Source organism: Sinocyclocheilus grahami, unplaced genomic scaffold (assembly GCF_001515645.1).
Source record: "Sinocyclocheilus grahami isolate Dianchi unplaced genomic scaffold, SAMN03320097.WGS_v1.1 scaffold10612.1, whole genome shotgun sequence".
Lineage (NCBI taxonomy): Eukaryota > Metazoa > Chordata > Actinopteri > Cypriniformes > Cyprinidae > Sinocyclocheilus > Sinocyclocheilus grahami.
This window is the reverse complement of record NW_015513336.1, coordinates 1-764: the sequence shown is the minus strand read 5'-3', so window position 1 is coordinate 764 and position 764 is coordinate 1. Positions and strand designations below refer to the sequence as shown.

General features: G+C 44.2%; 1 protein-coding gene across 1 annotated transcript in view; it reads left to right on the top strand.

Moving 5' to 3' along the window:
- LOC107578503 (NHL repeat-containing protein 2-like) overlaps positions 1-528 on the top strand; it is a gene marked incomplete at its 3' end in the record, with an annotated part of 6,037 nt that extends 5,509 nt beyond the window's left edge. The window contains exon 3 of the mRNA XM_016264454.1: positions 73-528. Within this exon, the coding sequence (XP_016119940.1) occupies positions 73-528 (456 nt within the window). The remainder of the gene's footprint in view (positions 1-72) is intronic.
- Positions 529-764: the final 236 nt, after the last annotated feature.

The following is a 764-nucleotide window of genomic DNA, read 5'->3' as shown; positions in this document are numbered from 1 at the left end:
TTGGTGGCTGACTAAATACTTTTTTTCCCCACTGTATATATCTTGCATTTCCCTTCTTTTTCATCTCTGCAGATGGTCTGGTTGTCATAGGTGTGCACTCAGCTAAATTCCCCAATGAGAAAGTCCTACAGAACGTACGCAGTGCGGTGTTGAGATATGACATCACCCATCCCGTAGTGAATGACAGCGATGCCCGTCTGTGGCAGGAGCTGGAGGTGTCCTGCTGGCCCACGCTAGTGGTGCTGGGACCCAGGGGAAATCTGCTTTTCTCCCTGGTGGGTGAAGGCCATCGAGAACAGCTCTTCCTTTTCACTGAGGCCGCCCTCAAGCACTACAGAGAACAAGGGCTGCTCAAGGACCATGATGTGGGAATCAAACTGTATAGAGACTCCCTGCCCCCCTCCATCCTCTCTTTCCCTGGGAAAATAGCCATGGACCCCAGCAGCAAGCAGTTGGCTATTGCCGACACAGGACACCACAGGGTACTGGTGGTCTCCCATACTGGGCAGCTGCTGCACACAATAGGGGGTAAGACCTGTTAATACATACTTTTTAAGTAGAGTTATCAAATTCAGAGGACACTGAATTTGACTATTGTTTTGTCTTTATTTATTTTTTTCTTAATATAATTTGACACATGTTGAGATCGGATCTTCAATTAATTATTATTAAAATGTATGCACATATTACCATTCAAAGGTTTTGGGTCCGTAACATTTGTTAACATTTATTATTAAGCAAAGATTTATTATTAAACAAGTATG